The sequence below is a fragment of the Podarcis raffonei genome, chromosome 8, assembly GCF_027172205.1.
Source record: "Podarcis raffonei isolate rPodRaf1 chromosome 8, rPodRaf1.pri, whole genome shotgun sequence".
NCBI lineage: Eukaryota > Metazoa > Chordata > Lepidosauria > Squamata > Lacertidae > Podarcis > Podarcis raffonei.
Genome location: NC_070609.1, coordinates 47,268,573 through 47,285,257, shown reverse-complemented (window position 1 = coordinate 47,285,257; position 16,685 = coordinate 47,268,573). Strand labels below are relative to the sequence as shown.

Below are 16,685 nucleotides of genomic sequence, written 5' to 3'. Positions count from 1 at the left end.
TCCTACGACAGTGAGTTGCACGTACTAAATATATCTGGCTTTTGTATGTAGCCTTCTGTACCAGAGATGGGGAATCTGTGGCCCTCCATCCTGTTGCATGGAAAGGTAATATTCACAACCTTGCCGTGCCCACTTTTGGCTTTGTCTCACCAGTGCCACCCACACCCAACTGGCATTGGCATCCAGCCCCCATAAGGGGGCTCATGAGGGAATGTGACCTTCAGGCTGAAAGATCTTTCAATCCATGGCTAGTCCTTAAAAACAATTCTGCATGACAACTAATCTTCAATGGAAGCTTCTGAAGGAAGAAAAGAGTCAAAAAGATTTTTCCTGGAATCCCAGGTGGTTTATTGGATGCTCCCTAGGCAGAATCCTAGAGTGGTAAACCCCCTGGCATCGTGAAACAAATCCCTCACCAGGGCACTCTGCGTCCTTCCCAGTCCACAAAGGTACCGTTATCCACCTCAGAAAGTGTGGAGAGAACATGAATTATTCCTCGTGTACTCTCTTCTACAGTCAGGTCCGCCTCCTGTGAAGAAAAATATTGTAAGTGAAGGATTTCTTAAGTCGTTCTTGAGCATCAAACAGCAGAAGGCCTAGATGATGTTAGATGTCTTGGTTATAAGATTTCAGTCTGCACATTAAACATTGCTTTATGAAAGACAACCAAGTGGTCATGCATGCCAAAGGATAGCAGTTCACTGCAAGGCCTCAGAGGACTATGCTTGCTTTTCCAGGAGCAATTTTGGATATTATTAGAAGCACCAACTCATAGATGCTGCCTTCATTGCCTTTTTTTGTGCTTTAAATACCTCTAAGCAGTGAAGGATGGGGCACTGGAGCTGCTCAGGCACCACCATCCAACTAAAAATGTCAAGCAATTTGTTAAAAGAAATATCATCCTATAGGGCTGCCCACCTTTTCCATGATTACCAAAAGCCGTGAGCACTTACTTGCATGCCTTGAGTTTTTACCCAGCCAGGATGGATGCAAACACACAGAATCCCATAAGCTGGATACGTGAGTGACTGGCATTTGGTGAGCATGTTTAAAGCAGCCTACGAGGGAGAGAAAACAAACCATGAGCAGAGGGGGCATTGAACTGTGGGGAAGCTGCTTAATATGGATAGCAAGGTGGCTAGAAAGGATTTGGAGGCAGAGAGTTTTGTAAGAGAAACTGGACATCATTGAGCATTCCTGACACAAAAACTAGCAACGTGGAAGTTATCTATCATGGACACCACTCTTGAACAAGAGTTTTGACAGGCATTTGTGAGTGTTCCCCATTGAAATATACTCAGAGTCGCAAAGTGATTTCATGCTGTTTATTCAGCTCATAGTGGTGAGGAGGAATGAATGAATGTCCCCTCCAAGCATCTGCTTTATATACATTATTTACACAATGGGCTGCACATGATTGGCTAATTCCGGAATTCTACTGTAAGCCAATCAGGTTGTGGATTCACTTCTATCTGGAGCATGATTGGGTGGTTCCTGCCAACCAATCATACTGCTGCATTGTTCTAGGACCAATCAGACTGCTGCATTCTGAATCCTATTGTTCTAGGACCAATCAGACTGCTGCCTTTTGGATCCTATTGTTCTAGGACCAATCAGACTGCTGCAGTTTGGATCCTATTCAACTCAGTACATAACACCCCTCCCCTCTAAGTTCCAGTCCTGCCCAGGAGGTCGCATTCATAGTCCTCAAGGTACGCCAGCGGCCTACATGTGCGTTGTAGCCTGGGGTGTTCCCTGGTCCGGGGTTCAGGTTCTGGCTTGTCTTCCAAGGATGCTGGCTGTGATGGGGCTGTTTGGTCTGGCGCAACCAGCTCGCTCAGTCGTGGTTCTGGTTCCAGTGTCCTTTCGGCCTCACGGGTCCTCTCTGTATTTACTGATTCTGCCTCTCCTGCTTGCCCCTGCTGCTCTACGGGCCTCACTGCCCCACTGTTCCCTTGGGACTCCTCTGACCTGTCCTCCTCCTCCTGGTTTTCTCCCGGGAATTGTCGCCGTATCTGGTCGCAGTGGCGGCGCCAGCATTGCCCCCCATCTGTTAGCACCTCATACGACACGGGACCAGTGACCCTGGTGACTGTGGCGGGTACCCATGCAGGGCCTGCCCCAAAATTCTTTGCGTACACTGGGTCCTGGGCCTCGAAGGTCTGGGGGTTCCTGCCTTCCCCCACCACTACCTCATCCTGAGCTCTATCGGGGTGAAGGCGGTCCAATCTGATTGCAAGGCGCCGACCCATTAGTAGTTCAGCGGGGCTCCGGCCAGTCGTTGAGCTGGGGGTGCTGTGCTGTGCTAGAAGGAATGTGGCAAGGCGGTACTCCCAATCCCCTTGCGTCATGCGGTGAAGGGTGTCCTTGGTGGTCCGCACCATGCGTTCTGCTTGGCCATTGGTGGCAGGGTGGAATGGCACCAAACGGATGTGGCGGATGGCGTTCTGCACTGTGAAGGTTTGGAATTCTCCTGACGTAAATGCAGTCCCGTTGTCTGAGACGAGAGTGTCAGGGAGCCTGTGGGTTGCAAACAGCCTGCATAGTACCCGGATGGCTGTGGACGTAGAAGTGGACGGTACCAGTGCGACTTCCAGCCATTTGGTGTAGGAGTCCACCACTATGAAGAATGTTTTCCCCTGAAAGGGGCCAGCGAAGTCCACATGCAGGCGTGACCATGGTGCTCGGGCGGACTCCCAGGACTGGACTGGGGCCCTTGGGGGATCTGCGCGGGATTCTTGGCAGGCCTGGCAGTGTTTGATCCAGGCCTCTATCTCTCCGTCGATCCCCGGCCACCACACATAACTCCTGGCAAGGGCCTTCATTCTTACTACCCCTGGGTGTGTCTCGTGTAGGGCTGTGAGGACCCTTTTGCGGAGGGGCTGGGGAACAACGACCCTGCTTCCCCATAACACGCACCCCTTGTGGGCCGACAGTTCATGTTTGCGGGTTGTGTAGCCGGCGAATTCTGGCCCGGGGCTGCTGCTGGGCCATCCCCTCCACACCCAGTCCAGGACCCGGGAGATGACCCTATCTTTCTTGGAATGGTGTGCAACTTCTTGTGCCTGAATGGGGCGGTCGGGAAGCAGCTCCAGGCTCATAACCTCTTGTGCAGGTGCTGGGTCGGGGCCTGTTTCCGGTAGTGGTAGCCTGCTGAGGGCGTCCGCATGGCCCATCGCCTTCCCAGGGCGGTGAATCAGTGTATACTGGTAGCTGGCAAGGAAAATTGACCACCTGAGGACGCGAGGAGACAGCACTTGGGGGGTCTGCTTTTCGGGGGCAAACAAACCAAGCAAAGGCTTGTGGTCAGTCACCACGGTGAAGGGCCGCCCGTACAAGAAATCATGGAATTTTTTTACTCCCTTCACGATTGCCAGACCCTCCTTGTCGATTTGCAAGTAGTTCCGCTCGGTTGCGTTGAGTGTCTGGGAAAAGTATGCCACCAGTACCTCTCTTCCATCCGGGAGTTGGTGTCCCAGGACAGCGCCGATGCCATAGGGCGAGGCGTCGCATGCTAGCACCACCGGCAGCCTCTCGTCGAAGTGTGCCAAGACCGAGTTTGAGACAAGCAAGTCCTTGACTGCCTGGAATGCGGCCTCCTGGCGCTGGCCCCACACCCAAGGGGCCCGCTTGTCCAGGAGTCTGTGTAGGGGCTCCGCTACCGCCGCCTTGTGGGGAAGGAAGGAATGGTAAAAGTTCAATAGTCCCAAGAAGGCCTGAAGTTCAGTCTTGTTCTTGGGCGCTGGGGCATCACAAATGGCCCGTACCTTGTCCCCAGTTGGGTGGACCCCTTCTGCGTCCACCATAAATCCCAGAAAGTCCACCTGAGGCACTCCTAGTAGACATTTTTCCCGCTTCACCTTGAGACCCGCCGTCTGGAAACGGTGCAGAACGGTGCGAAGGCGGTCCTCAAACTCCTCTGGTGTGGGCCCGGCAATCAACACATCATCGAAGAAGGGGGTGACACCAGGAATCCCTTTGAGTAGAGAGTCCATTAGATTCTGGAATATGCCTGGTGCCACGCTGACACCGAATTGCAGCCGCTTTACCCTGAACGCTCCTCTGTGCGTCACAATAGTCTGTGCCTCTGCTGTGGCCTCATCTACTGGCAGCTGATGATATGCTTGGGCCAAGTCCAGCTTGCCAAAAAATTTCGACCCAGCCAGGGTGGCAAGGACATGGCTGACCACTGGCACTGGGTATGCATGGGCCGTGAGGGCCTTGTTTATGGTACATTTGTAGTCTGCGCAGATGTGGACCGAACCATTAGGCTTGACGGGTGTGACGATTGGGGTTTCCCAGGGGGCATTAGGCACCGGCTTCAGCACTCCTTGCTCCACGAGTCAGTCCAATTCCTCATCTATACGGGGTTTCAGGGCGAACGGGACCCGGCGGGCCTTGAGCCTGACCGGTCGTACTGCGGGGTCAAGCTGTAGAGCAATGGGGGGCCCGTATATTGTCCCAATTTCCCATCGAAAACCCCCGGAAATTCCTTGCATATGGCGTCCACGTCCACTTGTAAGCTCGTGTGGTTCACCCCGGTGACGGCTAGCCCCAGTGGTCCAAACCATGCCAATCCCAGTAAGCTAATGTAGGGGCCCTTGACCACAAGCAAGTCCAGTTCCCGCGTCCGCCCTCGGTATTGCACCCTGAAGGTCCCCACCCCCATTGTAGGGACCTTACGTTTCTGGAAGTCCCGGAGGGTGAATGGGGCCGGCCTGAGCTTGGGACCCCCAGTAGGACACAGTTTCCTTAAGGTCCTTGCCGAGATTATGGATAGAGTTGAGCCCGTGTCAAGCTCCATGCGGCATGGGGCCCCCTCTATCTGTACCTCTACATAAATTTTCTCTACGTTGGGGTGGGGCAACTGGTATACCTGGAAGTCCGTGAGCTCCGTCGAGTTGCCTTGGTGCGTTGGGCCCCGGGACCTGGGGCTCTTGGATTGGTCATCTGATGCCTGGCGTCGGGTGGGCTGAGCCCGACACACCCGGGCGATGTGTCCCAATTTTCTGCACTGCCTGCACTCTGCGTTGCGGAAACGGCAGGTCCTCCTCTCGTGACTTTCTCCACAGCTTGCGCAGTTCCCTCCTTCTCGTCGAGGCAGCTGTGGTATGTGGGCTGCTTGAGTGCGCTGCTGTACTCGGTGCACCTCCTCCCTGTTGGATCCTGAGTCGTCGGTGAGGTCTTCGTGGTGGACCCTCGGTTGGGACGGCTGGCTCGGCTGTGCCTCTTGCGTCGACCTCTTGGCAGCTTCCGTTGCCAGGGCCTCCTCCAGAGCGACCTGGAACGTTAGGTTCTTCTTAGCGTAGAGGCGTCGTTGCAGCTTCTCATCCTTCAGGCCACCGACGAGGCGGTCACGAAGCATGTTCTCCAATTCTGAGAAGTTGCAGAACCGGGCGGCTTGGCGGAGAGAGGTCACAAACCCAGTTATGGTTTCCCCAGGGGCTTGCCACTTTGCGTAGAAGGCATTTCGACGAGCCACCACTGAGGGCTGTGGCGAAAAGTGCCCCTTCAGCTGTTCCATTATTGTTTTATATGGAACAGTAGCAACGTCTTCAGGCGCAAGGAGAGCCCGGGCAATTTCAAATGTCTCCTCTCCGCAGACGCTGAAGAATATTGCCCTCTTCTTGGCGTCTTCTTCCTCGGTGACCCCTTTGGCTTCTAGGAGGAAGGTGAAATGGGAGGCGTACGCTTCCCAGTCTCCAGATGCTGGGTTGAACGGCGAGAAGCTGCTGTCGGTTGCCATTCTGAGTTCCTTGTGTCCCGGAGCTGAAGCCTGGATACACGGTGCGAGGCAGCGGTGCGGCAGGTGGCGGTGCTGCGGTGCTGTGTGTGGCAGTCAGCTCAGCGGGATCCCACCTTCGTCGCCAGTGAAATATACTCAGAGTCGCAAAGTGATTTCATGCTGTTTATTCAGCTCATAGTGGTGAGGAGGAATGAATGAATGTCCCCTCCAAGCATCTGCTTTATATACATTATTTACACAATGGGCTGCACATGATTGGCTAATTCCGGAATTCTACTGTAAGCCAATCAGGTTGTGGATTCACTTCTATCTGGAGCATGATTGGGTGGTTCCTGCCAACCAATCATACTGCTGCATTGTTCTAGGACCAATCAGACTGCTGCATTCTGAATCCTATTGTTCTAGGACCAATCAGACTGCTGCCTTTTGGATCCTATTGTTCTAGGACCAATCAGACTGCTGCAGTTTGGATCCTATTCAACTCAGTACATAACACCCATGCTTGTTGGCTGCATCATTTTGCTAACTGATATCTAGCTTTAGATGTTTGTTCTAAGTTCTGCAAGAAGAAAAGGACTGTACACATGCTATTTATTTGTAGAAAACATCCTGTATCTTCCCTTAATGCCATCCACAGTTTTAGAAAATGCAACATCCTCACAACAGAAGTTTGTCTCTCAACATTTATCTGTGGGCAATGCATGATTATTGCCCGGATGTGCACATACAGCTATCATTTCGAAAAATAGTCGCAGCAGGGCAGGGGAGGGAGCAGACAGTTGCACATGGATTTGACATAAGGTACCTTACTGCAGCGATAGGCAATATTCATCTTTATTTCCCATAACAGCATAACTTCCATGGAGCCTGCAGCACTGGATGTATTGATAATGGCTGCCTTGCAACAGCTCAACCCTTCCTGGGGATATCTCTGAGCTGCCATCTTCAGCAGGGGCAGAAATGCCTAAAAGAGAATAATGATCATGGCTGTTGTTAGGTCAATGAATGCAGCTATCTTAGGGCAGTGATACCGGAGGAAAGCACTGGATGCACTGTATAAAGTTGAAGTTATATATAAACAATGCTTGTAGCAGAATTAGGATTTCTGATCCAAAAATACTTCTATAAGCTTTTGCACAAGGTGTCCCATAAGACTTAGCATACATTTAGAATGGTTTGAACACACAGCTGGGCAACCTGTGCCCTGGCCTCATTTTATGCAGCCCCCAACAGGTCCTGAAGCTGCTCTATTCTAAGGTCTCACCCATGTTTCTTCCTTCTAGTTCGCTTCTTGGCATTTTAAAGTTCTCCTTCTCCCACAACTTCTGCAACCTCTCTCTTTTACTATGTGTGTGCACAGCACACTGATAGGAAAGGCAGTAATGTCATCTGCTTTCCAGAAAGTAGCCATATTGATCCATTCTATTAAAAAAAATTGTCTGCATGTTCATGAGAGCAGCCCCATTAAACTTCTGGGGAAGGAAAGGTAGAAAGCATTCCTATTTTTATGCCAGACTGATGTTCAGTGACTGGTGGATCTATCAGTGTTGGTTTATCATTTTTCCTACCTTAAGTTCAATTCTCTGAATTTCCATATCAGTTTGCAATTCTTTTTTAAAGTGCTCATGAAAATTAATTGCTCAAACAAATACTGCTTTTCTCCTACCCAGTTTGTTGCTTTTCTTTAATTCTCCCAAAAGGCCAGAACATCACAGTTATTACCAGGGCAATAGGTAGTGAGTAAAGGGTTTTGCAAGCCCCATGAAAAGCAAAAACTTACCTGGCTCACCTGAAGTGGCCCAATAGTATTGACGGCATATACATCTGCCATGTCCTTTGCATTTTCTTTCTCCAGGTCGTTTCCAGAAATAACACCAGCATTGTTCATCAGGAGGTTCAATCCACATTCTCCCACACACCTTTGCACTTGCTCCACAGCTGCCTTGATGCTTTGGAGGTCAGTGACATCTGCAGAATGACATTTCTAGGCCCTTAAGAACTGGGTGGTGTGGGGATGCCCAAGGGACTAATAAAAGGCCCTTTTAAAACTACCAAGGCAGGTGGCTTGGGGGGATCTTACAGATTAAGTCCATTCAAGGATGAGAGGTGCTTTTCGGTTCACTTATTTGTCACCTTGGCCTGCCAGCTCTTTTTGTTAGCGTAGAAGCTACCACAGTCCACTTGAGGAGGAAGAACAAGTGTTTCTCTGAATCATGGAGGTGTGTGTGTTCTTACAGGGAGCACAGTGAGGGCCTGGCTTTTAAAAATGTTTGCACCACATTCATATCACTCCGTCAGAAAATGAGCTCAAAGCAAGGCAATTGTAAGGTCAAAGTACTTAACTAATGTAGGTGGAATTCAGAGAGAAAAGTTTGGCAACACTTTACTGTGTGTAATTTAGGGAGAAAGCTGTGGGGATAGTTTGTCTCTCTCAGTTCAGGCCTTGCATATACAGTAGCAAGCAGACATTCAGCCAAAGGTACGTATAGAAGAAACCTGCTTAGGCTGCTTTGCATGCTTGCTAATCAACACCTCCACCCAGCCGGTTCATAACTAATTGACTTCAACACTAACATAAGGTTACCAGACGTCCCTGTTTCCGGGGGCAGTCCCCAGATTTACAATCAGTCCTCTGACAAAATCCTATCATTCCTATTGAAGTTGAAAAGTGTCCCCGGATTCATTGAAAAAGATCTGGTAACCTTACACTAACATAATTACTCTGAATGATCCGTGCAGTTTCACTTCCAATGTTTTATTCTTTACTTTTTATGAAATATTTGGGACAATTAGACACATCGAAGGTAAAGCTGAGCCCTAAACAAGGTCACTGTGAGTCCCAAGTACAGTAGTACCTCAGGTTAAGTACTTAATTCGTTCCAGAGGCCCATTCTTAAACTGAAACTGTTCTTAACCTGAGGTACCACTTTAGCTAACGGGGCCTCCCGCTGCTGCTGCACCACAGGCGTGTGATTTCTGTGCTCATCCTGAAGCGAAGTTCTTAACCTGAGGTAATATTTCTGGGTTAGCGGAGTCTGTAACCTGAAGCGTATGTAACCTGAAGCGTATGTAACCCGAGGTACCACTGTACAGGGGAATCCCCATGTATGTATGGGTTTTGCAGCAGCACTTGTGCAAGTCCACCCTGTTCTGCCTCTGACCCATTCTGCCCCCCCTTCTGCCCTGTTCTGCCCCCTCCCTGCCCCTTGAGGTGCCAAAAATGATGCGTACATCAGTGGTTGTGCGTCAGTGGGGAGGTGCCTGAACTTTATTCTGTGGACTATGGTAACATACAAGGGGTTGTGGTACCTGTTCTGGAAGCCTTGCCTTTCTGTGTCATATTGCTTCTATATGAATTCACAGACACCGAAAGGTATGGAGTACCCATAAGAGACAGCGTTAGCCCATGTCTTTGTAAGCCATTTTGGAAAGTTCCTTTATGGCTCTCCAATTGTTGCTGAACTACAACTCTCATCAGTCCCAGAAAACATGGTCAATGGCCAAGGATAATGGGAGTTGTAGTTCTGCAACATATGGTGGGCCAAACCTTCCCCACACATCTATTATGTGACGATATGGACAGAGACTACATTTAGGTGCATCTCATTTCAAAGCTTCATTGAAGTTGTGGGAAGAATCAAAAGTACTTATCACTGATATTCTGTAACAGGGGAGCAAATCATCTTGTTTTCCAGTTACTGCTTTGTGGACTGTACTGGTTTCCACTGGTGCTGGGAATGTCTATTCATCCCACACTTGGAACGTGAGACTTACCCAGCTGCAGCACCACCAGATTCTGATGCTGGCATGCCAACTCCTTTATTTCCTGTCAAAAAAGAAATGTTTTACCTCCTTGATTAAACTGGAACTAGGCAGCAAGAGAGACCCAGAGCCTTAGAGCTGATTCCTGAAAATGCTTAGCAGAGTAACAGACACTTAGGAATCTCACTCAGAGCAAACCCTTGCCAGGATAACATCCTCCTCTCCAATATTAATAGGGTGAGCACACTATCAGAGATGGACAGAAAACCTGGTGTAAGGAAAAGTGGTAAGGAGTCTGAAAGTCCTCATTCTCCTCCTCCCTCCTCAGTGCTTTTGCCTGGCTGAAATATGCCCTTGTACTGTAACAGTACCTTCTACTTGTTCTGATGGAGGATGGAGAGAGGTGCATGTAGACTTTTGCATCCATGGAATGTAGCCTATTATACAAGGGCAGCAGCCATATCGGTTGCCTGGCCCACTTTTGCTTCTGACCCCCCCCCCACAGCCCCCAGAAAGTTGCCCACAGGGGAATGTACTGAAGGGAAACTGTGGAGGATCAACATAAATTCCAGTGTAAGACTTCAGCTGTTAGGACACTGTTTTATTTAAAGGATATTAGGATGCATTGGTCTTATTTTAATTTCTCTATTAGCTCCTTTGGGGATGGCTTTGTTTGAATGTAACGATTCATAAGATAGAACCTTTTTCCTAAGAATGACTTTTTAATCATTTTATTAAAACTTTAATCCTGGCTCACAAGTCCTTAAGGTAAGGTTACCAGTTTTTTTCCAAAGAATCTGGGGAAACTTCTTTTTTTTTTAAAGAGGGGGTGAAAGCTTTTTTTTTTTTAAAGGTATTAAAAAATATTCTCTTCTGTGGTCTCCTCTGTCACGTGGCCTTCCTCTGCACCCCGGGCTGCTCTCTTGGAGTGCTAGCCACTGTGGAATACGGTCAGGTTGGGCCTGGGCTTGGCCACATGTCCTTGCCCTCCCGGTGCTCTCCTACCTGTCTACCTCAGCAGCGGCATCAGCGCGGCAAGGTCAGGGCTCCCTTCTTTTTTCTCCTTCCTCTTTTTCTTCCTTCTCCTTCTCCTCTCCTCCTTCTCCCTGCATTGTCTCCGGGGTTTTCCTGGCCCCGGAGCACCAGTGGGCAGTCGGCCAGGTGCTCTCGCTCCCGGCTTGATTTGGGTCACCGGGGGGGGGGGTCATTGGTTTCCCCAGTTGACGCGCTGGGCACCCCTCATTTCCTCTTGGCAGTGGAGGTGGCAGTGGCAGTCTCAGCAGCCCGGAGCCAGCCTGGCAGGGCAGTAGGCTCTGGCTGGCTTCAGCAGCTGCTCGCTGCTGTGGCGCCCGCCACTTTGCCTCGCCGGTAGTCCCCATATGATGTGTCTTATGCCGTTGAACTATTCACGCAACATTCATTCCCTACTAATAAATCTACAACATTTAAAATATAAATCCGGGGACATTAAATGAAATCCAGGGACATTCTGGGGACACATTTTGTCTGGGGACAGATTTGTAAATTGGGGGACTGTCCCCAGGAAACGGGAACGTCTGGTAACCATACCTTAAGGTCTCTATGATTACACCCAGCCTACACTACTAAGAAATGTTATTGAGGAGGCACAATGGAGTGTTTGGCAGCCTGGTAGAAATAGATACTGATCTATTTCTGGCAGAGAAAGGGTAACTGGAAGGGAGGGCAAACAAAGGGGCACATTTGGGTTGGCCTTATCTCTCTTCCCCACAGGGCTCATGGTGCAGTTGGGGAGCACTGGCAATTACAAAAACCTGAAAACAATTAGTTTAGCATCTATAGTTAAGCTTAAATCAAAACCTTGCTTTTTAAAGAAAAAAACCAAAGATAAGGACTTTCAGACCAAAGGCCCACTCAGTCCTGCCTCTTGATCTCACAACCAGATGGCAATGGGAAGCCTGCAAGCAGGTCATGAGTGCAACAGCATTCTCTCCAACCGGGTGCCCTCCAGATGTTTCGGACTACAACTCCCATCAACCCCATCCAGCCCACAAAGCTGACATTGCATTCTTACAACGTAGTAACATCACTACTCTCTTATGCTACATTCCTGGTCCTCACCTTGCTTTTTGGTCCATCCATGTCTAGGGTAGTAGCAAAGACCCACTGAGGTGGAGTTGGCAGCCTCAGAAACTGCTTCACCAGACCCAGGCCAATTCCCGAATTGGATCCTGTCACCAGAACACTCTGAACAGGGAAATCTGTCACCATTCTCTTGGAGCTGCAGCCTTTGGCTTCCATGCTTGTAACACTTGGCTCAAAGAGCATCGGGTCGTCACATGAGATGCTTTTATGGGAACTAGGCACCTCCTTTGATCTTCAGATAAGCTTATGTTGGACGCAACACCTCATTTGCTGACTAGCTCATTGGCCACTTCTGCGTTTTAATAACAACATTAGCAATGGAAAAATTGCTATGAAAGATTGTTATGAAGATTTAAAAAACAGGGTGAAGCAAATAACTATGTACCCCAAGTTCATTAGTGAAAGAATGTGAAAAAATGATAAAAAAGCATACCGTGCCACTAGGGAATATATTAACCAGCATATAAAAACTGACCCAATGTCAGGGACTGGGCAAAGGAGAAATGGTGGAGATCGCCTCCCCAGCCTGACACTTCCAGAGAAGAAAACAATTCAGATTTACAATGAGTTTGAGGGTGATCACAGCTCAGGGGAAGATGAGGGGGAAAGTTATGTTCAGGCCACATCCCCTGATATGCTTTTGTACCTACTCCTTAGCTTCCTTTACATCTGTAAAATGAAAACACTATTTTCAAACACTTAGAAGATGAAAGCTTTTCACTGTAAAAAGCTTTTGACATGCATGTTAGCTGCAGCTAGGGTTTCAATAGCCTAGCAAAGGCAAACCTTGAAAGATCTGCATTTGGCTGTGTGGCGTAAGAACTTGCGGAAGTCATTGTGGGGGGAAATTGCACATAAATTCAGTGTTTCCAGTGGGTTGGAGGATCCAGGAGGATTTTATGGGATCTGGTGGGATTTTATTTCCTATGCTTTGGATTTACATGCTCAACATTCACCATCCACAGTAGCTCATGAAATATGGAGGTCTTGATTTATATTGATGTGTCATCACTTCTTTCTCTTACTATTTATTGTTCGTTTGCTTTATATATGGTATGATGCAACAACCTGTTACTGCACTTATGGGTTGTTCATAGTGTTAATAAGAGTTTGGTGTTTTTTTTAAAGTCCACAAGATTGGAATAAGGTAAGTGAAAACTACTAATAAAGGTCATTTAAACTGGTCTGGCAGGTGATTTCAAGGCTACCACTAAAACAAGGCTGCATTTTAAGCTGCATTCTAACTTATATTTTAATCAACTGTTTGTTTGTTTGGTTGGTTGGTTGGTTGTTGTTAATGTTTTTACTGTATTTATATTCGGTGTTAGCCGCCCTGAGCCTGGTCTTGGCTGGGGAGGGTGTGGTATAAATAAAAAATGATGATGATGATGTTAGAAAATTTAGAAAACAGGTAAGGGAGATGCTTCTAGTTGCTGTACTAGTTAGGGTGGCAGCTACCACACCCCAGCAGGAGAGGGAGAACAACTAGTCCTGAAGTAAGAAGTCTGTTGAGAGCGTGTGGGCACTTCCAGGTGAACTACGGTATATATTTTTATTTGTCCTTAATAATAAGGAATAGTAAATGCTACAAATAAATAGACCAGGTCTCCTCATGTCATCTGTATATCACAGAAAGCACAATAAATTTGCAGTAATATCTGCGACCTGTGGTTCATTATTAGTGGTCAATTTGAAAGTTTATGGTTCGTGAGTTGGTGTAAATAAAAACAAAGCGAAAAACAGGATAGAGCGGAATTAACAGATAACATTGCATAGCTAGATGCCTAATCAGGAGCCCTTGGGTTGTGCTTAGATTAAGTATGAGTAATAAGTCATTTTACCTCTAATGTTACCAATAAAACAATATATTGTTTGTATATTGATGAACGTGGGGTGTGTGGTTTCAAAATGAAGATAATAATATTATGTTTAAATTTAAATGTAGATTAACCACATTGAGCCAAATGCTGTGGGAGGGGTTGTTCCATTTTCTGCAATACTGGCATATGCTATGAAATTAAACTGCCTCAGGGTAAAACCATATTACTTGATGTACTGGTGTAATGTACCCAGTTTGAATTGAAAGACTGTTCAGTGGTACCTCGGGTTACATACGCTTCAGGTTACATACGCTTCAGGTTACAGACTCCGCTAACCCAGAAATAGTACCTCGGGTTAAGAACTTTGCTTCAGAATGAGAACAGAAATTGTGGTCCGGCGGCGCGGTGGCAGCTGGAGGCCCCATTAGCTAAAGTGGTGCTTCAGGTTAAGAACAGTTTCAGGTTAAGAACGGACCTCCGGAACGAATTAAGTTCTTAACCCAAGGTACCACTGTATATACTTACCACAGTAGAATGCTGCACCTGTAAGGAGGTGTTACAGATATAGCTGATATATTTTACACAAAAATTGACTAGAACTGAGAGATGCAGCCTTGGGGGCTGCTCAGGTTGTTACCTATTACCTTGCAGGAGTCAGTTTTGTTCATATATTTATATACAGTGTTTTTTTTCTTAAAAAATGTTTAGGGGTACTCTCATTTTCCTACCCACATTGAAAGATTCACAAAATGTTTAGGGGTATGCGTACCTCTGCATCCCCCCAGAAAAAAGCACCGTTTATGCCTAAAGCCAGCATTTCAAGTCCCTCATGTGTTCTCATCCACAGGAAACAGTTCGGCTCTATTGCCTCTGGAACTTCTCACTTCTTCTAGACATGAGGAGCAGGTAACAATATATAACATAATCACCATATTAAGTTGTTAGTATTGTACAGATACGTTCTACCTTCATGCTTTTCAAAAGTTTATTTTATGTCTCCCCACTTCATTGTGACCTTTGAGCAATGAAGGCTATATAGATGAAGAGTAGTTTTCTTTAATAAATGTAATTTGGAGCGCTGTCGGCAGCCAGGCAAACAGCAGTGTGATCTCTTACATTTTAATTAAATAGTAAGAAGATGTGGACCTTAATTCTTACACAGCACATTTGCCATCCTTTGCCAAACTAACAACCTGCTTATTAAAATGGGTGGGACTTCTTAATTTCAGCGAATTCTAGTGAAAACTCAAGACACCATGGAACAAATTCTTCTTTGCTGCTTGTTCTTAGACGCTTGAGAGCAATGGGAGTTTTGTGTGACATAGTCAAATATGCCAGAGTGTTCTTCAACAGTAAATGAAAATAGGACTATAGATATTTAATGAAGGTATGGAGAAGGCTTTGAGATTTACCAGTGAATGTCAACTTCGCTCTTTGCATAAAAAATTATGGTAAACATTTAAGATTCACCTGATTTGGCAATAGACGTCACCCAAAGACTTAAGACTCTTGATAGTCAATGTGTGCAAGTTCTAATCTTCCTTTGTCTAACGGGAATCCTTCACGGCATGAGTTTACCTGGATAAAGCCTACATTTCCAATCCAGGGATCGCCAAACATTTTGGGTTTGTGGGCACATTTGAAAATAGAGAAGCTGTGTATTGGGCACCACACACACACTGCAAACAAGCACTTACCACAACCTAGGTTATTAACTACAACCCAATGCTTCTTTCAAGCCTAATTTCAGCAGGGGGAAGAGGACCCTGTGGGCATAAGGGAAAGCCTCTGTGGATGAACATGCGCTTGTGAGCAACCCCTGCTCTAATCTATGAAATGTTATTCATTCTTGTAGGTATTGCCTACCTAAAGCTTGTCTTCACCCAATTTCATAATGATGTATATACAAGATCACAGTGGCCTACTGTAAATATTTAAGGTGTGGGGAAGCACACAATGAAGTGTGCTTTTTAATATTTACAATCCTGCACAACAATGTACAAACTAATGTTGTGGCGCACGGAGTATGGGCACAAATGCAAATGTGTGCACACGCGCAAACACACATAAAGGAAGCTGTATCGTATCATGTCAGACAACTGATTCACCATCTAGATCAGTACTGTCTATGCTGACCAGCTGTGACTCTCCAGAATTTCCAATAGGAGTGCTTTGCAATGATACCTGGAGCCTGCATCTGGGACTTTCTACCTGTACATAGAAAGCATGTGCCCTTTCACTGAGCTATGGCCCTTCCCCAAGCAGACAACATACACAAACAGTACCAGAATGGAGCATAGGAGAGTGACACAGGACACTGGCAGGTGCACATGGATGTATATTTTAATAAAAATAATTCTGTCAAAATACAACAGAATGTGGGTTTTTTTTAAAACCATATTTCCAGTACACACACCCCCCATATTCTTTTTCTTCAGTTAAAATTTCCTCCCCTCGGAAGGGTTTCATGCTAGCGTTGGATAACTGAACTCACAAATACTAAGCAGAGACTGAACCAATGTGCACAGCTTGGTAGGATGTCCACTGAGTCAATGTCCTCAATGAAGAGAAAGAACTCCAAGTGATGATTGAAGCCTGGTGGAGCTGAGGTTCTGCTCAGCCTGTTTTATTTGGTGATTGGGTTTTTTTTTGTTTTGTACAGTTGATGATGCTATAAAAAAGTTAACAAAAAAGTGTCCTGACATTCCATGCTAGAGCTGGTACCTGAGTTTTGAACAACTGGAAAAGGCAGGGGTAGGGTGGGAGATAATTGAATTAAAATAAGCACTTCACTGAGTAGGGTTTTGTTTTGTTTTTGTCCTAGCTTGACATCCAAGATGCAATCCAGTCACACACCTCACGTTGCTGTCAGCCGATTTAAGATGAGAACACAGACACCCCAAAATTAAAAATGCAAAAAACAACCACCAACCCATAGTTTTAAACCTTAAATAATGTTTCTTTGTAGTAAATGTCAATCTTTTCTTTTCAATATGCTTCAGAGTACTTCCCCAAGCAGTGTGGCCCCACCATAAAAAACCTATTTGGTTGTAGGAGAGTCCTAGTCAGCAACTAATTTTGCCTGAAGGGAAGTGTGGTGCACATCGCTCTAATGCCCAGTGGCATGTCAACAACAATTTCCACATCACCCCTTTTGCTCCATTTCCCCCCTTATTTAAAAAACAGGTTTGGCAACTAGCATCCAGGAGACCAGTTTTGGCCAACAGATCACC

At 46.8% G+C, this 16,685-nt stretch overlaps 1 protein-coding gene across 3 annotated transcripts; it reads right to left on the bottom strand.

The window, feature by feature from the left end:
- Window positions 1-168: 168 nt before the first annotated feature.
- LOC128419279 (C-factor-like) lies at window positions 169-12,056 on the bottom strand. 3 transcript variants are annotated; one of them, XM_053399751.1, is made up of 6 exons: window positions 11,609-12,056; window positions 9,521-9,572; window positions 7,527-7,714; window positions 6,557-6,710; window positions 954-1,058; window positions 169-529 (listed from the first exon to the last, which is right to left on the bottom strand). In XM_053399751.1, exons 1-6 carry the CDS (start codon window positions 11,813-11,815, stop codon window positions 465-467), a joined length of 771 nt encoding a protein of 256 aa, XP_053255726.1. In that variant the 5' UTR covers window positions 11,816-12,056; the 3' UTR covers window positions 169-464. The 3 variants fall into 3 exon arrangements, with proteins under 3 accessions (XP_053255726.1, XP_053255725.1, XP_053255728.1); XM_053399750.1 differs by having other exon boundaries at window positions 178-529; window positions 6,552-6,710; XM_053399753.1 differs by lacking the exon at window positions 169-529 and having other exon boundaries at window positions 621-1,058.
- Window positions 12,057-16,685: the final 4,629 nt, after the last annotated feature.